The sequence below is a fragment of the Pteropus alecto genome, unplaced genomic scaffold, assembly GCF_000325575.1.
Source record: "Pteropus alecto unplaced genomic scaffold, ASM32557v1 scaffold46, whole genome shotgun sequence".
Classification (NCBI taxonomy): domain Eukaryota; kingdom Metazoa; phylum Chordata; class Mammalia; order Chiroptera; family Pteropodidae; genus Pteropus; species Pteropus alecto.
The window spans coordinates 557191-582752 of record NW_006439231.1 but is presented as its reverse complement, the minus strand read 5'-3'; the positions used below and the strand labels follow the sequence as shown (position 1 = coordinate 582752).

The following is a 25562-nucleotide window of genomic DNA, read 5'->3' as shown; positions in this document are numbered from 1 at the left end:
CCATCCACGAGTGAACTTTCACGGTGATGGACCTGCTCACTCTGAGCACCAGTGCCAATTCAGCTGCACAGGGGGCACCAGGGACTTACAGGGGACACTGAGTTGTTGGAGTGAGGGCTAAGGCAAGACTCACTCTGTACAGAAGTGCTGGTGGTATCCATTGTTCCTCTGTTAAGCCCTCCCCGCTCCCAGTGTACAAACACAGTGCCACCATAGCTGTGATGTCATCTAACTGGAAAGCAGAGGTTGCTCAGCCCAGAGGATTCCCTGAAACTCTGCTTTCCCCAACTTGTGGCCCCACCCAAGCCACATCCAAGTAGAACCTCAACGAGTCAGCTGCTCCTTGCTGAGCAGTGCCTAGACTCACACTGGTGGCAGCTGGCCTCAGTTTCTGGTGTGGCCTTTTGAGGCAACTATAAGCACAGCATCTGTGAATTGCTTGCTGAATCTTAACAGGTGGCCATGGAGGGGTACAGGCTGAAACTGAATTTGACCTGCAGCTGAACTCCTCTCAGGACTGTGCCAGTGGACACCTACTTCACAAAGCCACACTAATAAGACCGGGAGACTTAAGAGCTTTGCTTAGTACATAGAAACACACAGAAAGGCAGCCACAATGGGAAGACAAAGAAGCAGAAATCATATGAGAGAACAGAACAGAGATTTGGCATGGTGAAAACCCAGGATCTACAACCAAAAATACTTTAACCAGCAAAGCTATCATCTAGGGTCAAAGGACAGATAAAAGAGTTTCCCAGACAAAAATAAGCTAAAGGAATTTATCATCACCAAGCCAGTATTACAGGAAATGTTGGAGGGACTTCTTTAAGGAAAAAAAAAAAAAAGTGCATCAAAAACAGGAATAAAGAATGGTAATAACTACATTCCTGTCAATAAGTACCTCAAATGGAAAAGAATTAAGTGCTCCAACCAAAAGATAGAGTGGCTGAACGGGTAAGGAAACAAGACCCCTACATATGCTGCCTACAAGAGAATCACTTCAGATTAAAAGACACACACAGACTAAAAGGAAGGAGTTGGAAAAAGATATTGCCTTGATGGACCTAGAGGGTATTGCGCTGAATGAAATGGGTCAGATAAAGATAAATATTGCATGATTTTATGTACATGTGGAATCTAAAAAACAATGACGAAAGCAGAAATAAACTCATCGATACAGAGACTATTTAGAGGAATACTAGATGGGAAAGGGTTTAGGGGACAAAAAAAAAGGCAAAAAGATTAAGAAGTATGAAAGGATAGTTGCAGAATAGACATGGAGATGTAGAGTGTAGCATGGGGAAGATAAGGTTAATAATGTTGTAATAAACATGTAAAGGGGAAGACAGGTACTAGATTTAGTGGGGTGACCACTTTGCAAGTTATGTGGATTTCTGATCACTATGCTATGCTCAAACTGGTATATTATTGTATGCCAACTATAATTTTTAAAAAACTCATTGAATTGTACAATGTAAATACAAGCCACTAATTGTCTATTATATTTCAATAAAGATAAAAAAAAAAAGACGTGAGAATTCACCATGAGATTTAGCAACATGAAGACTCTAAATGTCCTTGCAAAGAGCAGTTTTAGTGAGATTATGGAACCAAAGTTTGAAATGTGCTTAAGAAATAATGGAAGGAGAGGTGTAAGAGATAGTAAATATAAACCAATTTTTTTCAAGATTTTCTGCAACAAAGTCTGTGAGTAGCACCTGGTGGAGAAAGTGGGGTCAAGATTTTTTTTTTTTCATGTTTGTACATTTGTTTTAAGATGATGGAAATAATAAAAGAAAAGTTGACCATATAAGAAAGGAAGAAAAGAGTTGCTGGAGCAAATTCCTTAAGTAGGTGAGAGAAGGTAAGAGCTAGTGTGCAGATGTAGGGAATGGTTTTCAATGTGAGTACCTGGGCATCCGGCAAGAAGGCCAAGTGTGAGGGTGAAACTGTTTGTTGATAAGTGAGTAGAGGTGGTGGAGGTTTTCTTCACGATGCTTCAATTTTCAGTGAAGGCAGATGGAAACAAGATCATCAGTGGAAAATGGGGATGGATAAATAGATGTTAGGAGAGTTGAAGAGAGAAAAAGATGCAAAAAAGGCATCTAGGAGAGTGAGAGAGTGAATGAAAAAGTTAGTATAATGATGGAGAAGCATTAAGAGTATGCTGGAGGTTTCTGATCATGAATTTGAAGTTACATCAGTCAGCGTGGTTGTGTATTTTTCTCTAAACAAGTTCAACTGCATGGTATAGGAAAAGAGAAGGTGGAGAGTTGGGTTTAATGAGGGTTATGATAAAAAGCAAGTGTCACAGAGTGGTGAAGCAAGAGAGAAGCAGGACAGGCGTCAAGGGTGTATGCAAGGCAGTTATAGTGATTGACCGTGGTATTTATTGAAGCTGAGTACAGCTATGCCACAGATATATTGCTTAAAGAATGGATCAGTGTCAACTAAGAGAGATCTAATTGCATTTCACTGGCATCCATCTTTCACTCTGCCTTGAAAGCTGTACAATAAAAATTACATTAGGATAAATAAATTATAGAGTCATGGTTATAAAAATAAAAACCAACAAATATTTACTGAGTATATCTCTATCCTGGAAATCATCCCATAAGTACAATGCAGAAGCTGATACAGATGTATCAGAAAACCATGAAATGTATCATGTACCAGGAAATAAATTCAAGCTCGAGGATGGAATCACCATATAAATCATGTCTTTAGTGTGTGTTTGTGTACCATGTGGGAAAGTGACGATTTTATATCTACTATTATTAGATACTTAGAGGTACTGTCGTAGAGCCCAGAATTATAGAAATTAGGACATAATACATTTATGAAGGACATAATACTATTAATTTTTTTCTACCCAAAGTAATTTCTTCTTTTCCATTTTACATATATTGCTATGCTTTTTTACTGTTATTGCTATCATCAATCTTTATTTAATTAATCTTTATTGAGTACACATTATAAAAAATATACTTTCCTATAGACTGTGAAGGTTATTAAAATGAATCAGTCATGGTCCCTACCCTTACAGCACTTACAGTCTAGTGTTGAAATCAGAGCTATTCACACGTGTCTAAAAAAAAAAAATGAGAAGAACGTATAGTTACAGAGAAGTTAAAAAATGGTTAAGAAGCCATCTGAGAGATTATAGCAGTTTCTTAACAACCCGACGTGTTTACCATACAACCATTAATGTACTCTAGACCATTAATCTCAGAGAAATGAACACAAAAACCTACACATCTACACATAAATGTTATAGTAGTTTTATTCATAATAGGCAAAAGCTTAAACAACTTAAATGCACTTCAATGGGTGAATGCATAAACAGACTGTGATATATACATGCCATGAAATACTATGCAGCATTAAAAAAGAATGAACTATTGACACGCAAGACTTGGAAAAGCCAACCTACAAAGGTTACATACTGTATGATTTCCTTTATATACCATTCTTGAATTGACAAAATTATAAAGATATAGAATAGATTAGTGGTTATCAGGGGTTAGAGACTAGGGAAAAAGGTAGGGAGGGAGTCAGGTGATTGTGAATAGCGTGAGGGGTTGTTATGATCAAACTATTGTGTACCTAGTGGTGGTTACACAAATCCACATATGTGGTAAAATTACATAGAACTAAATAACACATACAGACATAATTGCATTGTATGTTTTTATAACTAGTAAAATATGAATAAGGTTGGTGAATTGTTTCGACATCAACTTTCATGTTGTGATATTTTACTATAGCTACGCAAATTGTTACCATTGAAGGAGTATTTGAGATCTTGCTCCTAGCATATATCATTAATTTGACTCAAATAAATTCATATATTAAAAAAAAAAAAGATCTTTATTCTGGAAACCAGATAAAGAATACACAGGATCTCTCTGTATTATATTTTACAGCTCTATGTGAATCTATGATTATCTGAAAATAAAAAAGTTTTTTTTAAATGTTAATGAATTTCAGAAAAGATAAAGTTTTCCTTGACTTTATTTACTTGAGGGAGTCAAGGAAGTCATCATGGAAGAGGCATCATTTGAACTAGATTATAGATCTTGATATAATTCAATCACTCTATGGTTAATACAGTTTGTCGCTTTCAAAAATTGAAATAAAAAATTAGAATCACTGTCAGAGAAGAACTTGACAATATGTTTTGGAATGATCTCAATAAAAGTTATTTTGGAGCAGCAAAATTAAACAAGAAACCAGTTGGTCTAATTATCTCTTCATTTTAAAAATATTTATTCAGACTATTGTAGTCAAGTAGCAATTATGCAAAACAAGACTGCAGTTTCATTACAACAGTTATAATAGTATCATTTCTCAAGCACCTACTATTTCCAAGAACTTTGCTAAGCACTTTCAAATATTGTCTCATCTTAATCCCTAAATAGTCATTTGAGGTAAATAATAGTAAGAGTTTAAATAACTGGCTTTAGTCACACAATTAGTGTAAAAACTGACATTATTCCTTAAAATCAATGTGTAAACAATAATAAAGCTATGTTTTCTGCATAATACTGAAATAAAAGAGTTCAACAACATTTAATTAAAGACTATTATTAGATATTGAACACTTTACTAGGTGCCGTGGGAAGAGACATAAAAATATGGAAGAGGACCACCTGCCCTCTTGTACAATTAACAAATATTATTTGTCATGACTTAACTTTATCCAATGAATTGGTTAAAACAGATATGTCCAAGCACGCTGAAATCATTTAAATGTTATCTTTCAGAAGAAGTTACCATTTCAAAAATGTGATACTGTATTACCTATTTCTCTGTGCACGTTAAGTGTGAACTTTTACTCATATTTTCACTGTACCCAACCTGTTTCTCAAATCTTTTGTAAAAAATAAAAATAAAAAATATTTCTCTGAGGAATATGATGCCACTGTGAAACTAAACTTCTAAAATTTGTCAGTTTAAATCTCAAGTTTGCTTACAGAGGAAATTCCTCATGTCTCATTAATAAATTTTATTTTAGTTTGGAAATTCAGCTCCAGGAATCTGGAAAATACTAATCATAATGCCAGTTTACATGGGTTAATTTTTAAATACCTTTTCAAAAATGAATTGTATTTTTTTGGTTTTACAAGACCCTACTATAGAACTTCTATTACAGTTTTCATTATTGCTTTGAGGATCCAGACATTTCTTCTCTGTATCTGCCTGCAGCTTGTGGATGCCACCTAGAGGTAAGACTGCAGAATATACTGAAAAAGGGGAACCAATTTTTAACAGAACACAGCGTAATTTAGTTTGAAACGTACTTAAATCTTTGCTTAAAATTCATTACTTCCTCAATTTTGTTTTTTCTCAAAATATTTTATTATATGGAACAAAAGTAGTTTCTGCAAAATATTTAACACTTAATTCAAGTCAGTTTTCATGTGTTACTTTAACCAAATGCCTAAATTTTATCAATTCATATGCCAATGTTATTCAGGTCAATAAAAGTCAAAATGTTCCTATTAATGTTGATTTTCAAAGTGCTTGTGGTACCATACAGAACTTTCATGAGTAGCTTTGTACAATGAGGGAAGGGTAACAAAAGATTCAGTGAATCTCCCCATTAACATGCCAGATGTCATAGCACCAGTCATGATTTCATATTGGTTTAGACCACTCGAATATTGTATCTCTAACAGCTCAGTAGTAATTTACCAAAACTAAAATTATGAAGATGGCTGATATTAGGTTTTTACTTTTCTATTTTATACCTGAGCTGTTAGCAATTCAGTGCCATACTACATTTAGCAAGGAGTCAGCTTCCAGAATATCTATGAGATCTTCCCATCCGAACCTAAATAAACTCAGAGTGCAAGCATGGAATAGAACCACAGCAGCAGGGGAAGACATGCAATTATTTCAGAATATTGGTCTGAGCTCTAGCTTCATTTGCATGACTATAGCTATATACTAACACTGGACCTTATTCCTATTCAAGGCTTTACAGTTTGGAAAAGATTCAAACACAAATACACAAGTACTTGGTGATAATCCCATTTCACTTAATAGTTTGAACTGATTCTCTCTTTATTCCCTCACATTCAACCTCACAAAAAACTCTTACCACATAAGGTATGATGGTTGTCAAATAGTTTTCATTTTAGCCTCAGATTTTAAAAAAAGATTTGCAATAAATTAATTAGTGACACTTCCTCATCTTTCCTTGCTTCATAGATTATCATATTATGATGTCAAGCAATTATTATATATTGACATCCTAGCAATGCAATGTTAAGTAAACATTATTTGCTTTAAATTAGAACAAGTACATTATATAGAATTTAAATAAATATCGTGGGTCACAATAAAGCGGAATTTTCCCCACATTTATTTCTATAGTTGTCTAACTGGAAATTAAAAAAAAAAAGTTATATCTTGATTTCTCTATATATTTCCTTAACTTAGTTCCCATTCTTTCTCCATCATGGAGTGTTTGATATTCTGCTGTCTCTGCTTGACCTCTCATAATGAATATGATCATTTTCCTCATTCAGCTAAGAAAAAAAAACCAAATATTTTTCTGTACATAAAAATATAGTTTTTCCTTTTTTATATTTCCTTTTATTCTTTGTCTTGTCCCTTGAAAGTGGAAATTTACTGAGATGACAGAAGTTGGGGAAATGAAGAAAGGGATCATTGCAATTTGTAAATACTCATGAGAAATTTATGTCAACAAGGCAAAATTTCAATGACAGAAAAATTCTAGAAAATAAGGCAGAAGCAGTATGCTCACATGTGCAGCAGAGCTAGGAAGAAAATTATTTATCAAGCAGACAGTTTCATTTTTTGGTCAGATTCAGGTGACCTGAAAGGCTTCTTCTGCAATTCTTTATCTCTAAGAATGGCTTATAAACAAAAATGCATACCATTCTGCTAGGTTTTTCTCTCTTAAATACCAGTTTGGGAAGTGATCCAGTCCCGAAAGGCAGTCACTCTGGTATAAACACCAGGCTTATTGGGTTGCCCACATTCATCTCCCCAGCTCACTATTCCAGCAAGGTACCAGATATCTCTAGCATCTGGACTAACCAGTGGTCCTCCAGAGTCACCCTAAAGGAGAAGGAAGAGATTAGTAATTAATATCTTATTCAATACAGAGAAATTTACTATTTTTCTAATGAGTTTAATGAGAAGGCAGTTTTCCAAAGTCTTCAGTGTGTTCAAATGCACAAGCGATTCCCTCTAAGTCAGTAATTCACATAAAGGAGGGGCTCCAGCACCTTGAAACTGCCTTAGCCTCGGGATTCACTACAGTGATATTAAAGACTCCATCTCTTTGGAAAACAATATTCTTAACCTGTCTGGTATATCTGACAAAGTAATTCTCCTTACTGGTTGCCTCTTTACCAGTGTGACATAGCTTCCAAAAGAAGGGTGATGAGTCTATTACCAGTAAAGAGTACAAACATTAGAGTCAGGCATCCAGGCTTAAATCTTAAGTATGGCCCTTCCAAGCTGGCTAAGATCTTTAATTTACTTATTTCAGTACTCCTAATAATCCCTGCCTCTGATGATTATTTTGAAGATTATGTAAAATAGTATGCAAAGTGCTTAGCATAGATCCTGGCACAAAGCAGTAATTAGTAAATATATACACAAAATCACAAATGCCAATTGTTTATATCTAGTGAACTCCGGAGGTCGTGTTTCCTTAAAAAGGTTATTTTCAAAAAAGGTACTGGCTGATTATTCCTCAAATCCCTGGGACCTGTAGTTACTGACCATCCATTAAGTATTCAGCACTCTATGAAGCTCTCCTAATTAACATATTCTCTCATTAACTCCTGTAATTCTGACAACAAAACATGAAGTTAGGTTTCATTTCTTCCATTTAACAATAAAGAACTGAAACTTGTAGAAATTAAGTAATTTACCTTCTGTCCCGTCCTATTTAGTAACAGAACTTGAAGGTCTAAAGTGATCTAAAGTGATCTAAAGTGATCTAACTCAGAGAATATGTTCTCTACCCTTACATTATACTATCTTCCTTATGAATTTTCTTCTATCTATGTAAAAATATTTAATAATCATAATAGCTGAATTTGAAATAGTGTTTGTAATTTTGAAATGAATGACCAATAGCGTTTACTGATGCCCTCACATGTGATAAGAGATATAAAGAGAGTGGAAATACATAGGCCTTGCCCTCAAGGAGTCTACAATCTATTTATAGAAATAAGAAGTGCCATATGATGCTATTTGAAAATAAATCATTTTGATAATTGAAACTCAAGCACAGGTAGAGCAGATTAGGATAAAGAAATAGTAGATGTCAGAGATGACAAAGTTTAAATCTGTTTAAGAGACAAGAGTGAAAAAGTCTGAGAAAAAAGTAATCAAAGAAAAAAGATAGTAATGCATCTAACAGTAGTAAAACATGAAAAATAAGGTAATGTCCAGGAAGTATCAGAATAAAGATACAGCCTATTTCTTTAACACTAATTAGGTCACACACAATTGGTGCATAGGGGAGTTATGTCAGTATAAGATAGAAGTGATGGTTTATATGTGTTTTGTCTCATGCAAGAGGGCTAGAATAATGGGAGGAGAATTATAATCTTCAAGAGAAAAGGAAAAAACTATCAACTCAGCTATTCACAGGCAGAAGCCTCTGGGGCTCTATTTTAACAAAATGTTTTAAAAGCGCCTGTGCCCAGGACTCCCTCACCCCCTGACACCAAACACACACACACACAGAGAGAGAGAGAGAGAGAGAGAGAGAGGGTGAGAAAGAGGCAGAGCCCAGCTTTGCTTAATTCTTAGATCCCGACAGGTTGTAGTTCTTCCTCTGCTTCAGGCTATACTCCTATGTGCATTGTCTCAGCCTCAGCAAGCTGGTATTTCCACTCTACAGTTTCTGTGCATTTTTAACATCCCCTAAATCAGCCACCAGCCACTCTGGGCATTCTGCCTGCCTACTCTGTTCAAGTTATTTTTCAAAGTACAGTTATTTGTTGTTAATTCTCTGGTTACTAAGTTGCATAGCCTTTGAGGATCCATTGGTTTGTCTCAACTCTATTCTTTCCATAAATCCTCTTATTTTTGGTGAGTGGTTTAGTGAGAAACAGAACAGGAAGTTTATTCACGAATGCACATAACAGAATGGAGACAAATAAGATAAATCTGGAAGATATGATAAAGAGGAGAAATATTCTAGGACTTGACTGACTACATGTGAAGAAGATGAAAGACCCGAAGAATAATGAAAGCCGATAACATAAAGGAGAAACTTAAAAATGAAAAACAGTTAACATTTCATGATGCCCGTTGACTTTATGATGGCACATATATGAATTTCAGTCTTATATTAATAACTTAAAACATAAATAAAAATGGTTTAGGAGTAGGTGGAACTGTAAGACTAAATTTGGACAAGAGATTAATTCTGGACATGTAGATGTAGAAGTCATTAAAGTGATAATTGACTTCAAAGAAAAGATAGCTTCTTTAAGTGAATATGTAGAGAACAGAGAAAATTTTCATCTGAGATTTGATTCTTGAAGGGTAGTCAGGCTTAGAGAAAGGGAACGAGGAAAGAGGAACCAATATTTCAGGATCATAGAAGCCAAAGGAGGATCACATTTTATAAAAGAATAGGAGGCAAAATGTCACTGAGATGAGAAAGACTAAAAGACCCAAGTAAATATTTTTGCATGTGCAGTTATTGATGATTTCTGTGATATAAAAATAAGGAGCCAGTCAAGTGGCAAAATTGTGGGTGCTAGACATAAAAGAGAAAAAAAATGGTGCCAGTTTCTTTCAGAGATAGGAAAGTAGGGTATTGTAATCACGGGGCTGAACTTGGTTCCTTATCTTTTATTTCTCAAATTTGTAAAGAATATAAACCTTTAATACCATCATCAAAGTGACATTGTAGAATAGGGAATATATTTTCAGATGAAATCACAAATGACATTTGTGATTTACTTCAAAATAGGTCTGGAATTTTGAGGTGGAGGGAAGGGTTGAGGGGATTGTGTTAGAATATATAGGGATAAAATAAGCTTGGTCATGAGTCGAAAATTGTTGGAGCTGGGTGATAAGTACATGGGGTTCATTATACTGTTCTCTTTACTTTTGCATACATTTGAAATTTCTGTAATCAAAATTTAAAAATAAAAAGCTAAAGACTACAATTGTTCCTCCGAAACTTTTAGAAAGTTACTGTAAATAGAAGTGAGGTATTTGAATAAAGATCATAAATAATGATCATGGATGTGAAAGCGCAAGGTGTTTTCAATAGTTTTAGTAAAGTTGGAGGCAAGTAGGATGAATGGGATTAAAATGAGAGATATATAATAATATCTAAACAATGATTGCAGATCCGTTTTCTGTGATTATCAAGATTCTCATTGTTCATGGTAGTTATGTTCTATGAAGTTGCTGCAAACACTGAATTAGTGAATAATCAATCAATCAATCATTGCTCCTAGGGAAAATAAAGGGTTAGATTTCCATGAGTCCCTGGTCAGATTTTTGTCAATTGATCAATATATAACCATTTTGTGTGTGTTTCTGTTTAAAGACACCTTATTTAACATATATTATTGGTTCATGAACACTGAACTCACAGCCAACAGCACTGTAACTCATGCCTGAATGCAGTTTATCTAATATACATATTTTCTCCATAAGTTACATATAGCCTTCTTGCACTTCACTTCAGAACTACACCTGGGGACTATTTTAAATAGCAAAATCACCAACAAAAAGCATAAAAATGTGAAAAATGTGGCATTAAATAGACCACAGAAAGGATATAAGTTTATGGTAGTAAAGCTAAAACAAGAGGGCAGCATCATCTTTTTAGACCTGAAGTAGGATCGTGCAAAAATTTTTTGCCACTCTGTTCATGTTTGTTAATGATCAGGAAAGTGCCTTGAGTATTAACTTCGGGTTTTCAAACAAATTTTAGCAAGTAGGTAGATTCACAAGTATGGAATCTGCAAATAACGAGAATCAAGTGTATTTTCCAGTGAATCTTTTATTCAGATGGTTTTATTTTCATAGGTTTAGTTACAGAATCAACCTGAATTTTCCATAGAATTTTGCAATGGAAGGAATCTATATTGTTTCATGTCTTCCTTCATGAACAAACACGGCCTCAGAGCAGGAAAAGAAACACAATGAAGTGAGTTCAATCTCGAGAATTTGGCAGAAGTGTGCAGAAAGGTCAACTGGGTGAAAGGGTTTAATGTAACCAACTGAACAATATAAAGTGACTGACACACAGGTAAATGTTGGGAAGGGACTATGGTGAAGTCAACTGTGCATTAAGAGAAGTGAAGCCAACAAAGGGAAAAAATAGGTGCAGTGTGTACGTGAGAGAAAAAAAAAATGAAAAGTTCCAAAAAAAATGTAGAAATGAATGATGTCCACTCTAAATCCAGACTGGAAAGGACACAGAATAGTATTAAATATAATACTTGTCAAATCATGAAGTAAAAAATATAAAAGTATTTAGGGACATATCTAAGGACTCAGTTATTGATCCCCTCCAATATTTATCAGTAGTGTGCATGAAGACATATAGGTCATGATTGTCAAGTCTGGCAAATGCACACAGTTGACAGTGCTGGCCTGTGTACCAGAAAGCAAGATCAGGGTCCAAAACATGTCTATGCTCTGGACCAAGATGGAATCGACTTATTCCTTTTACCTAAGCTAGATACATCTAAAAACAAAAACAAAACCCCTGAACATTAGGAAGAAAACAAATATAAAAAGATTCTAAAAGGTAGAGCGAAGAAGGAAGGTAAGCTAAGAACCTCAGAACTCAAGGAATGACACAGCGGTGAGCTTCCTAAACCCTAGATTATTTTATTTTTTTCTTCACTTATCCTGGGCATGGAGCTGAAGAAACCAGCAACCTAGCATCCTGGCAACAGGTGCAAATAAAAAAGAAGCCTCAAGAAAAGCATTTTTTTTCTCTAGTCAAAGAACCAGAAAGGGAGCAACCTAGGAAGACATTTGGACAATATCGTCTCTACTCCAACAAAACACAGAACAATCTGTGGTCCCATCCCAACCCCTGTCAGCATAGGCCAAGTGGGGAGCTTGGAATTCTACTCTTATCAGGCTGTACTGAGGCCCAACCCCTGACCAGACTGGTGTCAGAAAAAGGCTGAGTGTGGAGCCAGACTCTCATCCCTCCAGGTGACAACAAAGGCCTCCTCTATCTCCCTTTTGGTGACCAGTTGGAAGATAGATCACTGCCCAGTGGTAATGAGGCATAACTCTCTCTCCCACTAGGTAATGTTAGAGGAACCCAGTGGAGGAGTGTCAGGACACTCACTACCGCCAAGCAGTATTGAGTCCACTGTCCCATGATGTCAGTGGAGGCCACAAGAGGAGCACTAACAAGGCACTCCAGTCACAGAGGTATCAGAGGAAGCCTAGTGGAGAGCCTGAAATTCCACCTCCATTCAGCAGTAATGAGGCACTACTCCTCCACCCAGGTGTTAATGGAGAATGAGCGGGAAATGAGGCAGCCCCTCCTTATTCCCTCCAGTGTCATGTTTGAGGAGGCCCACTAAAATAGAAGATTTAAATAAGATCCAGAGTCTCATAACAATACTCAAAAAGTCAAGGATACATTTGAAAATCACTCTCATACCAAGAACCAAGAAAACCTTGAGAGAGAGAAGGCAATCAACAAATACCAACACTAAGATGACACAGATGTTGGAATTATCTGACAAAGATTTGAAAGCGACCATCGCAAAATTGTCTTCACGAGTAATTACTATCATACTTAAAACAAATGAAAAAAAAAATAGGTTTCAGCAAAGAAATGGAAGATATAAAGAAGAATCAAATGGAAATCTTAAAACTGAAAAATATTATCAAAATAAAAATTTTAAAAACTCACTGGATACACTTAACATAAGAATGGAGATGACAGAATTAAAACCAGTGAACCTGAAGATAGAATGATAGAACTATCCATCTGAACAACAGAGAGAAAAAGAAGTAGGAAAGAAACGATGAACAACAGAAGCTTAGAAACCTCTGAGACTATAACAAAAGAATTACATTCCTGCCATTAGAGTCCCAGAAGGAGACAAAAAAGAGAAGGTGAGGCTGAAAAGTATTCAAAAAATACTGGCTGAAATTTCCCAAATTTGTCAAAGGACATATATCTGCAGATTAAAAAGCCAAGCAAACCCCAAACAAGATAATTTAAAGAAATCCCTACCAAGACACAAAAATTTCTGAACACTAAAGACAAAGAAAAAAATCTTAAACACAGTAAGAAAGAAATGACACCTCCTCTATAAGGAAAAAATTCTGATAACAGCAGATTTGTCATTTGAAATCAAGAAGACCATGATTTAAATGCTGAAAGGAAAGAACTGTCAATCCCAAATTCTATATCTGGCAAAATTATGCTTCAGAAATTAATAGGAAATAAAGTATTTTGCCAGACAAAGAAAATCTAGAAAATTTGTCACTAGCCAATCTACCCTAAAAGAATGGCTAAAGGAAGTTTCTAAAGCGGAAAAGAAATGATAAAAAAAATTAGAAAACCAGAAAAAAAGAAAATCAAAACTATGGTTAAACAAACCTTGCTTCTCTTGAATTTTCTGTTTGGCACTTGAAGCAAAATTATTATCTAATATGGATCTTAATATATGTAGAGGAAATATTTATGTTTATTAATATTAATATTATGTGAGGAAGGGTAAAGAAATGTAAAGGGAGGTAAGTTTTCTATTGTACACACCATTCAAACTAGTAAAATCTGAAAACCAGTAGACTGTAATAAATTATGTATGTATAACTTAGAGGAACCAAAAATTTTTTTTCTACAGAGATAATCTAGGCAAAAACACTAATAGATAAAACAAAATGGAATTCTAAAAAAAAAAAAAGAAAGAAAAAAAGGCTATTGTATGATTCTATTTATAAAATGCTCTCAAAATTACAAAATTATAGAGATGAAGAACAGATTAACGATTGCCAGGTGTTAGTGATTAGAGAATGATAGGGAGGAAAGTGGTGTTACTCTAAAGGGAGAGATTCATGGTGATGAAATAGTTCTCAAATGCAGGGGTAGTTACACAAGTCTGCACACGTGACAAAGTGTCATAGTACTAGAAGCACACACTGTACTAATGTCACTTTCCTAGCTTTTATATCGTAATCATTGGCAAACATTAGGTCAAGGGTATAAAAGACCCCTCTCTACTACTTTTGCAACTTTCTGTAAATCTGTAATTATTTCAAAATATAAGGCGAACAAAAAATTATGCAGCATACTAACAGGCCAAATCACTTACCTGGCATGCATCTCTTTTTCCTTGCAAAGAGCCAGCACATAACATTCTAGGAGTTAAGGCATTATTGTAAACTTGAGGTTCATTACAGGTTTTAGTGTCTATGAGATTCACTTGTACTTGCCGAAGATGATTTTGACTGTTACCTAAAGGGAAAAAATAGTCTTTATTTTTGTAGATATATACGTATTTTGTAGACCTAAAGAAAGTCTTTCATAGTTATTGGACAAGATGGTGATACAGAATCTTAGGATATGTATTTTTTTTCAGATATAGTATACTTGGGGAGCATTCTTTCCCATTTTAAATGAAAAGTTAGGTGCCTAAAAAAGAACATCAAGTTGTTTGTTTAAGTAATGTTCATTTTGTTGTTAAGCTTAGCAGGTAATTTTAGTAGGGGGCATGATGGTTTTAGGATTCTCTGATCTTTGGCAATTGAATATATTAATGACCCCTAATCTCTTATGCCATTAATTTCCTAGTAAAAAGTTCAGATATATTTACTCTTTCAGATATCTTACCAAGCACCATCACTATAGTAGTAGTGATGCACTTGATAGAAATCTAAGGCATGAAGGAATTTATGTATCTGCTAAATGACTTAGTTCACAAACAGGGCTTGACTTGGCCCAGGTCAATATGACCAACTCACTAACGTATTTTGGCATAATGACATTCCGTTCTTTACATGTCTTAGAATACAAACTTAGATTACTATGATTTGATTTTCTCCTCAGATTCTCACCATCATTTTGCCGTGCTCCAAATCCAGTCACAAACATCTCATCACCTGGGTGAAACTCATAGGATGCATCGGGGAGACAAATTCTGTGTACCGCATTTGTGTAAGGAACAGGGCTAGAAAGCTCTGCAACTGAAATATCATAGTCATGTGATGGGTATTTATATTTTTCATGGACAATTATCCTCCTGATGCCTCGCTTCATTTTTGGAGGATTTATTGTTACTCCAAAGGAGGCAGTCCATCCGGCTGGGTCTTTATACCTAGGGAGGAAAGTATGAAGAATAAATTCCACTTTACCATTTGCTACCAATATAACGATTTCTATTAAGCAATTTAGTCTTCAGGTGTCAATATAAGTTTCTCTTTTTAAAATTATAGTTTCTATGTATAAAAACAAACTCTTTCCAATCTGAGAATCAGGCTCATGGGTCAGGTCAGACAGAAATGCACAATGGCATGTTTCTTGGGATATCCATGCTGTTTTGCATGCTGAAGCACCCACTCCAGATCCTGAGGCCTTTTGACATTTCTGGGTATCAGTGACTCCAAGAGACATATGGAAAGCATATCTTGTACAGAATGAGAGAACTAAATGTGTTCTATGTGTACCATATCAAGTACCCCAAAACATATACATTTCTCTGAAAACCAAAAAGGCTACACAATAATTTAACAAAGCATCACAATACTGTGGGCATTTTATATTGTGTTGAAAGGTTTTCATTCATTAAAACATAGCTAGTCAACCTATTCAGTTGTATAATTTCTTACTACCAGATTTCTTCATGTTTAAATTGTAATACGTGGAATTTCCCCATTGGGGTCAAACCTACAATCTACCTAGCCTGTACTGACAGATATGCAGCAGAGAGATTTGCCTCTTCTCTTTGACATCAAGCTCAAAGTCCAAACATGATTTTAAAATTCCTTCTTCCTTTAACAGATTATTGTGTATTTATCAATAGATAATTCACCTACTTGTACTTTGATGCCATTTCCATTTCCAGACTACAAAACTTCTTACAAAGGTTTATGAGTCCCAGTTTCTTTGTGACATATGTTTTTTAATACATAACAAACATCTCTCTTGAACTTTATAATGTATATCCTTCTTGCCAAGCCCCAATACACTCTGCTTAACCCCAGTCACTCTCGAAGTTCAAGACTTACACTCTAAAGCAATGAGCAGCACTCACAAGCCACGTGCAATTAATTAAAGTTGCTCCACAGCGATGGATCCCATCCCATTGCAGGCTAGCTTGCCATGGCCATTCACCCTCTTCTACCTGTGTCCCACCAACAATCCTGAGACTCTGATTTGTAGTTTGATTCCTTCGAGTCCCGCAGCCTGCCAAAGAGAGATGATACATTACTTAACAGTTGTTTTTAAATATCAAATTGTTTTACTATGTCCCAAATTTCTTGTACTTTTTGCTTCTATAGTATCAGATATTTTCTCTTGTTCTTACCTTTCCTTAAACTGTTGTGGTTCATTATTTAACTCCTATTCATCTTGTAAGATTTAAATCAGTCATTACTTCCTCTAGGATACTTTCTCTAACAATTCCTCACCCTCACACTGGACTAGTTATAACTTTTTTGATGCTGCCATTAAAAAATAATAACAATTCTCTCTTTCTCTCTCTCTTTGTTCTCTCTCTCTCTCTCTCTCTCTCCCTCTCTCTCTCTCTCTCTCTCTATATATATATATATATAACTATAGATATAGAAATATATACATGTATAGAACATATATATATGTATATATGTTTCTATATCTATAGTTATATATATTTTTCTTCAACATTATTTATTACAAGGTTTCTCAACCCTGGCAGTATTGACATTTTTGGATAAATAGTTCTTGGGGGGTGGGGAGCGGCGGGAGTTGCTATCCTGTGCATCACAGGATGTTTAGAAGAATCCCTGGCCTATACATACTAGATACCAGTGGCACCCCATACAAGCACAATCATGGTAACTAAAAATGCCACCATGGGGCATGATCCCCTGTGGGTCAAAATTATTCCTGTTTGAGAACTATTGTTTTAGAATTATGTGTTCATGCAATAGTCCTGTACATCTAGTCCCATTAGAATACGAGCTTCTTTAGGCAGAAATAATATCTAATCTTTTTCATATCTCTATTGCCTAGCATAGCACTAGCACATAGTAGGTACCTAATAAATACTGGTGGCAAGAATATATGCTACAAGAATATATGCTATTTAGGTAATGAGATTATCCTTTGGTTGCATGCTTAGTTATGTTTATGAAGCAACCAACATTCCGAGCTGGTGAATAGCACACTTTCTTCTAACTTTTAAGATAAATGTATTCTGTACTAATTTTGTAACTATCAAATGTATTCTCTAAATACATGGTGGAGTACTCTGCTATAAGGGAAGAGAAATACTAGGCCTAGAGTCAGTATTTTAAAAATATGAGTAAAGATATTATATGAGCCTTTGGTAATTTCATCGATATATACTCCAACCCTATAATTGCCTGTGATTCTATAACCTGAGATTAATAGCATCAAGAATATTTTATTTAGTGTAGAGTAACAACTTTCTGCCTCTAGCTGAAAAATACCAACATACAAATTACTTTTGTATAATCTTTAGAAAACTTTTGTGAGAGTATATTATAGATATCTTTAATCAGAAGATTAAGAAGTGAATATTTTTTGCCTCTTCTTAAACGATTGTAGCACTCACTTTACTACACATCTGCCATGGACACCCATACATCCACTCCAAAATTATTCCAACTTTGTGATTCTTTAGTCTTAAATGTGCCTCAGAGATAAGATAAAGCACCATGAGCTATGCACAGATCAATCAGACTTTATACTGACCCTATAACATCACACAAAGTAAGCCTAAATGATCTAGTGTTAACGTTTTACATTCAAGTAAAGCAATTTATTAAATATATTAAACTTACAACTGTTCAGAAAGTTGTCTGTTTCTGTCTTGTTGATTTCTGAAATACACAGAAATGGTGAACAGGGTCAGCACATCAGAACTGCATAATGTCTCTGACTATTTCAAGTACTAAAAGTTGCTTAATTCCATTTTAAGATAGTATCTCTAGGTTGTAAAAAAAAAAAAAAGCAATACAGTTAATTTTTCATAGAAACAGTATGTTCACTGTCTTGGGGAAAAGGGTGTTGTGAAGAGTGTTTCCTAAACTTTAATGTAGATAATGTACCTTTAAAAGTCCTTTTTTATTGCTTTTTGAAGAGTCCAACATTTTCATTTTGCCCTAGGCCCCACAAATTATGTAGTTGGTCCTGACTAGTAAAGGCTCCCTTTCAAAGCAAGTCAGATAGCTGATCAGCAAGTTAGGCCCCTAGTTAAGTCTACTAGCTTTGATGGTAGCACTTTGTATATCTCCTTGTCCCCAGTTCTCTAGTTTCTAGTGCTGCCATATCCTATATTGTTTCCATTAGCCACACCTGCCTAGTAAGGTCTTGAAATGCAGCTCATCTAATTTGAAAAGTGCTGTAAATATATACATTAGATTTCAAAGCTTTAATATAAAAAAATATAAAATATCTCATAAATAATTTTTATATTGACTACTTGTTGAAATAATAATACTTTCACTTTTTTAATAACTACTAGAAAGTTTAAGATTATACTTTTGGCCTGCATAGTATTTCTATAAACTAGCATTTTTCTATAGCATATGACTTAGCTCTTAACTCTTAACCAGATTTTCATTTCTACCAAGGAACTCCTATGTTTCTTACTTTCTAGTAATGAGGATCTATCACTGCACATTTTGTCCCTGCCCTGAAAAAAAAAAACACTCAGATTTTTATATTAGTTGTAAAATATACCAAAAATATCATATTTTTTATTAGTAAATTATCTAAAGGAAGAAGCTATGACAAGGTATATCAACATTTGAAGCAAATATGTGGATGGCATGAAACTTTTCACACATCACACTCTCAGAGCATATAATATATAGAATACAAGCAACAAGAAAAAGAAGAGGAATAAATATACAAAGCCACTTTCAGCATTAATCATTAGATTCTATAGCTAAAGTGTAAGACCCAGTATAGAAAAAGAATTCAGGCCCAGGAGTTAATAACAGACTTGCAAGGAAAGCATAAGTTTCGGGTAGTATTCAAAATTAAAATACTTTGTTAGACCAGTATTGTCCCAAAGAAATGTTTTGTCCATGGCAAGATCACATAACTAAAAGACATCCAAAATACTTTTTAAAAATCATTGCCAAAGATCAAACTTAACATGGAGCTATTCTATGTAAGAGATTAAACTAAATAAACTTACTTTTTATTTCAACTGATTCAGGATATAGTTTAAGGGGTCCTACAGCATCTTGAAGCTTTTCATGTAGAACACGTTGAATATTTTTATTTATGGTTTCAGGATCTTCAGTGGAGCGAAATCTAAAAATCAGCAGCATATGAGCTAACACTCCATTTTCCTCTTTACTGTGGACCAAAAAGAAAAAAACAAAAATGTGATTTTCAAAGATATAGTTTAGAATATGATTTATGGTAATACCATATCTTTTTCTTTATCATTCATTTGAAACACACACACACACACAAAAATCCATAAAGGTAATTTTAAAATATCCAATTTGTTTCCTTCTATATTTCTATCATTTACCACATGTAGAACTCCCAATTCAGCCTCCCCAATAGTAAGCAAGTATGCTCATGGTCTCTGTCACCACCAAAAGGTCTAGATAAGTACATGGTTATTAACATAAAAGGATATTTCTCTTGTCAACCACTCAAAATTATCAAATATAATGTATACTGAATATGAAATCAACTCAGCTAAATTCTCAGTGGCTTAAATCCAATCATTTCTCCTACGCAACTTTCAGGCTCTCATAAACGACTCCTAATTCTAAGAATAGTAGGAAGCTTGACCAAAATGTTTGACTTCATGTGATTATATTTTCAAGATAGAGCATTAATTAGACTTAGTATTACTTGGATGAGTCACTACCTTGGATTCATCCTTGACTATTCTTTTCTCACCATCTGTCAGCTACTCCGCACCCTGTTTTTCACCTGCAATCAGTTCCCAAGCAATCTTATTCCTCTTTCTAAACTGCATTTACTCCTACTCACTTAAATGTAAATGAAAATAGAAATTGGAATCTTATTTTTAGAGGTCAGCTTTGTTTATCCATTATAAATTTTATTATCCATCTTCTCTGATACAGAGTTTCTACTTTTAGCAATTTAATCTTCAAACTTGCTCTTGTGCATATGTTCATTGTAATTTGTTTTTAAATTAGAAAAATATGTAACAATCTAAGTATCCATCAAAAAGGCATTGGCTAAATCAACCCTGACACATACCTGTAGTGAAATTCTATACAGCCAGCTAAAGAATGAAATAAATGTATATGCAGTCATTGAAAAGATATGCAGAATAAATTGTTAAGAAGATGTGTTATTTCTGAGAGTGGAATTACTGGAGAGGGATCTTTCACTTTCTATTTTATGTAATACCTTGTTATTGAGATTTATGTTTTTGTATTGCTTTTGTAATCTGAAGAAACAAATAGTACTTTAAAGAAATTATTGTTATATATTGTTATATATTGTTATATATCTCATTCTCTTTCACTGTTACTCTGTACATCAATTTTTTCTTCTTTTTAGTCAACTATTGCTATACTATCTGACTAATAGAAACAAAAACAAATAAAACAGTTTCTCTACCCTAGCTATTCAATTTATCTCTCACTTTCTTATCAAGAAAACCTTCCTAAAAAGATAAATTATATTCTGCCTCATATTTACTTCATGGAGCTCTACTTCATCCTCTTCCATTCCACTGAGTCTCTTTTCTACACTGAAAGACTTCCTCATTGACATGTCCAGTGGATTCTTTCCAATCGTACTACTTGGTCTCTCATGAGTATTTGTCAATGCTGACCGCTCTCTTCTTGAAACTTTTTGTCTTTCATCAGTTTCCTTTTCTCCTGCTCCTTCCCTGTCAATTTTCTAGGTTTCAGTTTTTTCTCACCTCATTAAATATTGTTGTTTTTCAAGCTTTCCTCACCAATTTTTTTGTCTTGTATTAACCTTTTTCTGAGAAATTCCATTTATAGCCATACTTTCCAAACCTTGAGTTAATGATGAACAAATGTATATCTTCAGCTTAGTTCCCTCTACCTCCCCCAAGTCAGACTCATATTTCAGGCTCATATGGTCCCCTAATATATCAGTTCAACATCTTTAACACTGACTTCGTCTTTCTAACACACTTGTACTACTTCCTATTGTAGTAACAGGAGAAAAAATAATGAGTAGCAAGATTACTAGGTTAAAGGGGTAAAATGGAAAGTGGTTTGGGAGATAAAATTGGTAGAACTTAATTACACATAAAACATAAGGGCTCAAAAAAAGGAAGGAGTGTATGATAACTTCCAGGTTTCTCATTAGTGTGATTGGGTTTTTCTTGAGTTCAAGAATTTTCTGTGGAAATTCCATGAGAAGATGTGCCTGGGAAGGCATATAGTTCTAAAAACCAGGAAAACAATTTAGACTGGTAATAGAAACTTGGATTTCAATAGCATATGAAGCCATGTGGGTGGGTGAAGTCTCCTTTAGAGAGTGAAAATTTAAGGATGGAGAAATAGATACAAATCAAAGAAAGAACAATATTTCAAACACCAGAAAGTACAGAATTTTCAGAAGAAAGTGGTCAAAGTAACATTTAAAATATGTCAGTGAATAGACAAAGAAGTAATTTTTGGAAATTTAGTCATTGAAATAATATTGGAAATAGCTCTTATCCTATTTTTTGAAAAATACAATTAATTTGTATTCATGCAATATATTCATTTTCTCATATAGTATTTTGCTTAAAATATGATGCTCAGAACTTCTATTTATTAACGGCTGGTGATCAGAAGTGAGATTTTCTTAAATATTTGGAGTAGAAAGGGTAAAATTAAAGAAAATTAATAAGAACTAATCGGTAAATACAAATCTCATCTACTACAGTATTTGCTATTAAACCAGAGGATGTGGCTTAGATCCCTATTTATGCTAATTAGAACTCTTCTCCCCCCCCAAAAAAATTCTATAACATAGCCACCAATAATATGTCCCTCCCAATCATCTTGCAAATGCTATCTTTTGGATTTAGAGAATAAGCAAAGTACATTGTAAACCATGACTTACATAGAACAGGTGCCAAATAAATATCTGTTGAATTCAATTACATCATATCATAATACTTCAAACTTCAAACAAAAAAGTATCTATTACTGGCCAAGTTAACAACTTTAGCTTTAAATTGTATTCTAAATTTACAATTTAGCTTTAAATTGTAGTCATCATTATAGATCTACATACCTGAATCTGATAATGTGAGACTTGACGAATTCTTCCCTCAATGGAGACTTATAAAATGCATTTTTCACCTGTTCCAAAATATTCAAATTATGTCAGCAAGAACAATTTTCTGAAACTCTGCAAGTTAATTTGAAGCTTAAAAACATTTTATAAATTAAAAAAAAAAAAAAAAAACACAGCGACCAATATTTCACAATGTGCTGAACTTGAGGAATCTTTTTTGGCATTCTACTCTGTGATTTCCACTGAACTCTGCCTTGGAAGTTATAGAAACCCAGGAACCATAGTAGAGGGGCGGCGCGGGGGGTGGGGGGGACAAGGAGTGACATATGTTGTGCTACACTCAGAAAAGGACCAAAGAGAATTAACATTGATTTTTGAAAAATAAGTGCTTACACTCTGAGATACAGACAAAGGGAGACAAAGAAAATGAAATAATTCTGTCAAGTGATAGTTGGGTCATTGAAATGAGTGCATAACAGTGTCACGTGGCTCCCAAAGCTATAAAAAATTTTCTAATATCCTGGCATATTCTGAACCCAATTCAGCACTCAAAATGCTCTTTGGAAAGATCATGCAATCTGGGATACTCAGCCTAACACACTTCCTATGAGGTTTACTCTAATAAGGTGAAAGAATGCATTTTGTGGAGATATTTTTTACTACTATAAATAAGAATTCTAGCCAACTTAAAATTTTTAATTAAGAGTCAAAGTAAACATTGTCGAGTGTTTTTTGTTTTCTGTGTGTAGAGATTTACCAAACGTAGTTACTACAAGCTGGTGATTGGCAAACAATGAGCCTTTTCATTCTTTCTTACATTTCATTGAGTCTTCGTGACCAAGGACAGTTACTTTCATTATGAGACAAATCAGCACAGTACAAATGAGTCCTCTAATGACAGCATTCACTTGGAAATTATTATTGAATGATTTTGTTAGTTAAATAATTTCAAAATTATTATTAATTCTGAAGAGTATTAAAGAGTCCTGTCTATATTCCTATATGTTTCAGTCAGTCCGAATCTCATAAAATTTATTTTAGTGAATGGCACAAAGAACAAGAAAAATAGTTGCATCTTTTCTTGACCTTTTTAGTTCCATTTAATTCCCTTTATTTTACATATGTATTTAGCCTTAAAGGAGAACTTATTCCGATATTTTCCTGGCTGTGTACAAGTACAAAGAAAAGTTATCACCCAAGCCCTTGCTCTTTTGGCCTTTATTGGTTGTTTTTCCACTTTTCAAAATATTTGATTCATCCTTCAGGATGAATATTGTTGCCTTAAGGATAGAATGAGAATCCATGGATTTTCTATATACTTATGTACCAAGTATTTGTCCAAGATTAGATATTTTTAAATACTAAAATACTATTCAAGTATGTGTCTAAATAGTTTTAATCTTATGGTCTTTTGCCCAAGGTCTCTTCTTTAGGAAGTCTAAGATACCACAACCCTCACATTCTCAGAATTTTTGAATTCTGCTGATTAAGATTATAGGCCTAGCTAAGGAAGGGGGAACAGAAAGAACATAAAGGAATGGCCAAGGTCACTTGGTTCAGTTCTGCAAGACATGCTCTCTCAAGTCATGTATTGTCAGTTTTGTTTTATATCTCTTAGGTAGCCTCTTCTCCTTTTGTGAAGATAAGCAAGATCAGTTGAATAGATGTTTTAGAAGGTAGGGTACTAAAAATTTTGGTTAAAAAGTGATAGCAATATGGAGGGGAAAAAATGCTTACCATTGATTCAATTTTCTGGCTCATTTCTGTGAAATTTTTAGAAGCCTCTCTTCCAAAGTCACCATATAATTCGTCACTTGAAAATGATAATGTGCTGTAGTAATTATAGGTCTTCCTTTGATCTACAAAGAAAGAGATAAAAACACATCATCATACTTTTTATCAGTCGTGTGTAAAGTATCATCATTTTCCCATTTGGTGGTTGCTGGAAAGGCTGAGACAGGAAAGAATGTCCCTAGCCAGGTTACTATCTTCATCATCCTGCCCTGAGCTTCATGATTATCTCAGAAAGAAAGACAACAACAATTCATCATCATGAGTTTTAGAGTGTAAAAGCCATAACAAATGCTTGATGTTCCTGTGGGCTAATTAGTCATGTGTTATCCATTTCTGAATAAGCCACAAAAGGCAGCAAGTCACGCCATCTGAGCGTACTCACAGGGATAGATTCAGAAGCTTCCCAAGAGTAAATTTTATATTCCAAAAGTAGATTTCTTCCAGTTCAGTAAACTACACATCAATTCTGGCCAAACGGACTCTCGTGTAAAAAAAATTTATTTTGGCTAAAGAACGAAGTTGAAGGTAGGGCTTAAAATGCTAGGAGTTTAGTATATAGTTTAGGAGACTAGAGCCCCCACCTGGCACAACTTTCCAGGAACACTACTTAGTTTCACCTGGCTCCCTTGTCACTCTATTTCCATCCAATGGCCACAGGACTTGGTCTGTCTGCTTCCTTATCCATTGTCTCCACTTTTTGCACTCAGTTTAAGCAGCCATGTTTTTGGCCTGCAGAAGAACCAATGAAGCAAAGCTTTTTGTCTACCCGCCTTCACATGAAGCAAACACAGAGCTCTCAAAAGATTCATTCAACAAATATTAATGCCAACTACACTTTCTGTGAGAGACTCTGTGCTGAATGTTAGGAATACAATGGTGATCAAAACTATTGTGTATTTTTATTATAGGAAAATGGAGCATGCCTTACCAAATCTCAATCTCTATGCTTTTCTCTCTTGCTTCTAATTATTTCCCTTTTTTACTTAAATTACAAAGGGAAAGGAAATGAACATTGGGCACCTGTGTCCCAGGCATATTCACATATTTCATTTTATTTACAATAACCCACATAGAAAGGCAGTATTATCCACATTTATCAGATAAGGGCTACAGTCTCAGAAATTTAAATAAATTGCCTAACCCTAATATGACATAGCCAGAAAAGACGGAACTGGGCTGCAAGCCAAAGTCTAACTCCCAAAGCATAAATTTTGCTTACATACTGCTTTTAGGGTGGGAGGAAAAAAACCAAACCTACTCATTGAAGCTATAAGAGAAATCTCTTGTTATACACAAGTTATGCAAAAAAAAAAAAAAAACTACC

The 25562-nt window shown here is 34.5% G+C and overlaps 1 protein-coding gene across 1 annotated transcript in view; it reads right to left on the bottom strand.

Moving 5' to 3' along the window:
- Positions 1–6917: 6917 nt before the first annotated feature.
- Positions 6918–25562, bottom strand: part of TMPRSS11E (transmembrane serine protease 11E) — a 41995-nt gene continuing 23350 nt past the window's right edge. Inside the window, exons 3-10 of the mRNA XM_006916527.1 lie at positions 24182–24303; positions 22442–22509; positions 19380–19543; positions 18016–18054; positions 16237–16414; positions 15067–15326; positions 14325–14467; positions 6918–7092 (exon numbers count right to left, since the gene is read on the bottom strand). Of these exons, the coding sequence (XP_006916589.1) occupies positions 6931–7092; positions 14325–14467; positions 15067–15326; positions 16237–16414; positions 18016–18054; positions 19380–19543; positions 22442–22509; positions 24182–24303 (1136 nt within the window). The 3' untranslated portion in view covers positions 6918–6930. The remainder of the gene's footprint in view (positions 7093–14324; positions 14468–15066; positions 15327–16236; positions 16415–18015; positions 18055–19379; positions 19544–22441; positions 22510–24181; positions 24304–25562) is intronic.